This window comes from Nicotiana sylvestris, chromosome 9 (genome assembly GCF_000393655.2).
Source record: "Nicotiana sylvestris chromosome 9, ASM39365v2, whole genome shotgun sequence".
Taxonomy (NCBI): domain Eukaryota; kingdom Viridiplantae; phylum Streptophyta; class Magnoliopsida; order Solanales; family Solanaceae; genus Nicotiana; species Nicotiana sylvestris.
Window position 1 is genome coordinate 26,730,717 of NC_091065.1, and position 3,883 is coordinate 26,734,599.

The following is a 3,883-nucleotide window of genomic DNA, read 5'->3' on the forward strand; positions in this document are numbered from 1 at the left end:
TTTTTTAATGAATGTAGGTGGCTCTATAGCAGATAGTGCCGATCGCGCGTAGCAGAGTATCCTCCTCTCAAAGTCTTGGTGAGCCCCCCCTTTCTCCTCCAAGGGCTTATGTTGTACATCTTTTGTTGTAGACATCTACTTTTGAGGTATAGCTGGGGCCTTGTTACCGGCATTGCCATAATTGTCTTTTGTATTCTTAGAGGCTCCATAGACATTTGTGTGGGTTACGTTCGGATGTCGGATGGGACAATGTACGGTGTATTAATTCTAAACTCTAGTTCTTCTAAACTGTAATTGTATGAAATCATAAAAATACTTAACCACGACTTATGGTTCGTGATATGAATATGAATTAACAAAGTTGAATGGACGATTTTGCTATTGTTTAAATAAACGAAAGCATGGTTTTCTTATTCGTATTGAGCTGGGTAGAAAGTGTTAAAAATGCTTGCTCAGTTAGGTTCACTCGATTGAGCGCCGGTTGCACCTTCTGAGGTTGGTACGTGACAAACTTGGTATCAGAGCCTAAGGTTTTGAAGTGTCCTAGGATGTCTCGGAGCCGTGTCTAGTAGAGTCCTTCTTATCGGTGTGTAGTCAACCACATCTATAAGTTGTAGGCTACTTGGGCATTTAGGAATAACACCCTTCTTTGATATTCTGGATCATGCGACAAGACTTGTTCCGAAACTATTCCCCCTCTAACTAGTGCATTGCTCTATCTTTCAGTAAATGGCACCTAAGAAGAAAGCGAGAATTGGCCAAGAAGCCAATGCCACTTCAGGAGTGGCTGATGAATCATTGCTTGATACTGCGGGTGAGGGTAGTCACCTTGCTATCACCCTACCTGGTTTTCCTATTCCCGAGCAGACTACCCTAGTTCCTACACCTGCGGAGGGTACTACTATCCCTCCCATTGATACTCCTATTCCACCTCCAGCCCCAACTTTCGGTTCTGGTATTTTTGATGGGGATCTTAGGGGAGCTATTCAGATGTTGACTCTTCTAGGGACTCTCAGGCCTAGAGGACAAATGTTGCACCTAGTTCATCTAGCCAGCAAGGGGATTCCACCAGTTCTAGGGTGAATAGATTCCTTCAATTAGACCCTCCAGTGTTTACGGGTGCCAATCTAGAAGAAGACCCTCAGGATTTTATTGATGAGATGCACAAGACCCTCTGGGTTATGGATGCAACTGAGACAAAGGGAATAGAGTTGGCCGCCTATCGTCTGAAAGGTGTGGCCTATTCATGGTTTGAGTTGTGGGAAGATTCCCGTGAGGAGGAGAGCTCTCCGGTGAGGTGGAACGAGTTTGCTGATGCCTTTATAGATCATTTCCTTCCAGCTGAGACAAGGGTAGCCCAAGTAGCAGAGTTTGAGAACCTGAGGTAGGGTAGCAGAAGTGTGTGGGAGTACCATATGGAGTTTGCCTGTCTGTCCAAGTATGCTATTCACATGTTGCCCACAATGGAGGCCAGGGTGTGCTGGTTTGTTCAGGGCCTTAATCCTTTGACTATTAATGAGGCTTCTACAGCTGCATTGAATTCTGACATGAATTATGGGAAGATGGTGGCATTTGCTTAGGCCACAAAGAATCGTAAACTAAAGAACAGGATGGAGAGAGAGGGTAACAGAAAAACCCAATCTACGGGCAACATGGGTGAGTCACTAGGTGGGGGAAGATCAGCTTTCTGGGGAGGGACATTAGGGCCATCCTAGTCTGTTGCACAGTCTTCAGCCAGTGCACGGCCATCAAAGCCTAGCCAGTAACAACAGTGGAGTCGTTTCAGGCCCAGTCAAGGCAATAGAGGATCCCATCAGTGGGGTCGGTCAAGAAGGGGATCCCAACAGTGGCAGAGGTCCCCATACCCCAAGTGTAGGAACATGCACTCAGGGATTTTCTACTTGGAGTTACCCGTATACTATGGATGCGGGATGAGGGGCCACATTTAGAGGCATTGTCATACATCCCGCCAGGGTGCGGGTAGGGGCATAACACAGTCATCCAGTCCAGCAGTTTCTACATCTTCAGCCCCCTCTCCAGCTCGAGGTACCCCAGCACCCGCGGAGTGAGGTGCAGCTAGGGGTGGTGCGTAGAGTTCGAAAGGACCCAACTAGTTCTATGCCATCGTGGTTTCCAGACTACAGAGGCTTCTCTAGATGTTGTTACAGGTATTTTAACTGTCCAATCTCATGATGTTTATGCACTTATTTACCCCGGTTCCACCTTGTCCTATGTTACCCCTTTTGTTGATATGGAATTTGGGATAGAACCAGAACAACTTCATGAACCATTCTCGGTATCTACACCGGTGGGTGAGCCTATTATGGCTGCACGAGTTTATAGAGGTTGTGTTATCACGGTACGTGGTAGGGATACTATGGCCGATCTCATTGAATTGGGTATGGTCGATTTTGATGTAATAATGGGAATGGATTGGCTATATTCATGTTTTGTCAAACTTGATTGTCGTACTAGGACTATGAGTCTTGAGTTTCCTAATGAGCCCGTTGTTGAATGGAAGGGAGATAATGTAGTTCCTAAAGGTCGGTTTATTTCTTACCTTAAGGCCACAAAGATGATCAAGAAGGGGTGCATTTATCATTTAGTTCGGGTTACAGACACTGATGCCGAGGCACCTAGGCTTGAGTCCGTACCAGTTGTGAATGAATTACTGGATGTCTTTCTAGATGAGATCCTTGAGATTCCACCAGATAGGGAGATTGAATTTGGGATCGACGTGATGCCAGGAACGCAGCCTATATCAATTCCACCTAAACAGAATGGCACCGACAGAATTGAAAGAGCTAAAGGAACAACTGAAGGATTTGCTAGAAAAGGGTTTCATCCGGCAGAGTGCACCACCGTGTGGCGCATCGGTATTGTTTGTAAGGAAGAAATATGGATCACTATGGATGTGTATTGACTACCGTCAACTTAACAAAGTCACAATCAAAAATAAATATCCTCTACCAAGAATAGATGACTTTTTGATCAATTGCAAGGTGCTACGTGTTTCTCAAAAATTGACTTGCGGTCCGGGTATCATCAATTGAAGACAAGGAAGCAGGATATTCCAAAAACAACCTTCAGGACTCAGTATAAACACTTTGAATTTCTGGTGATGTCTTTTGGGCTCACAAACACCCCGACAGCTTTCATGGATCTTATGAATCGAGTCTTCAAGCCTTTTCTAGACTCCTTTGGGATAGTGTTCATTGACGATATTCTTGTGTATTCCCGAAGTCAGGAGGACTATGCTGACCATCTCAGGGCTGTTCTACATACTCTTGAGCAACATCAACTGTATGCAAAGTTTTCAAAATGTGAATTTTGGCTTGAATCTGTCGCGTTCTTGGGTCATGTCATCTACGAGGAAGGATTTATGGTTGATCCTCAAAAGATTGCAGCAGTAAAGAATTGGCCTAGACCTACCACTCCAACAGAAATTCGCAGATTCTTAGGTTTGGCTGGGTACTATAGGAGATTTGTGGAGAGGTTTTCTACTCTTGCTTCTCCATTGATTAAATTGACTCAAAAAGCAGTTAAATTCCAATAGTCCTATGCTTGTGAAAGGAGTTTCCAAGAATTGAAATCAAGACTGACTACAGCACAAGTATTAGCCCTGCCAGAGGGTATAAAGGGATTTGTGGTGTATTGCGATGCCTCAAGGATCGGGCTTGGGTGTGTGTTAATGCAGCATGGAAAGGTTATAGCCTACGCTTCTAGGCAAGTCAAGATTCATGAAAAGAACTATCCAACCCATGACTTAGAGCTTGCGGCAGTGGTGTTTGCGCTAAGGATTTGGCGACATTATTTATATGGGGTCCACGTGGATGTATTTACGAACCACAAAAGCCTTCAATATATTTTCAACCAGAAGGAA

General features: G+C 44.7%; 1 protein-coding gene across 1 annotated transcript; it reads left to right on the forward strand.

The window, feature by feature from the left end:
- The first annotated feature begins 3,157 nt into the window (after positions 1-3,157).
- Positions 3,158-3,556, forward strand: LOC138877367 (uncharacterized mitochondrial protein AtMg00860-like). Its single transcript, XM_070156972.1, has one exon. It carries the CDS (start codon positions 3,158-3,160, stop codon positions 3,554-3,556), a length of 399 nt encoding a protein of 132 aa, XP_070013073.1.
- Positions 3,557-3,883: the final 327 nt, after the last annotated feature.

Excerpts from the sequence above, each read along its gene's own strand:
- LOC138877367 (XM_070156972.1), top strand. The coding sequence starts at position 3,158 with ATGGATCTTATGAATCGAGTCTTCAAGCCTTTTCTAGACTCCTTTGGG.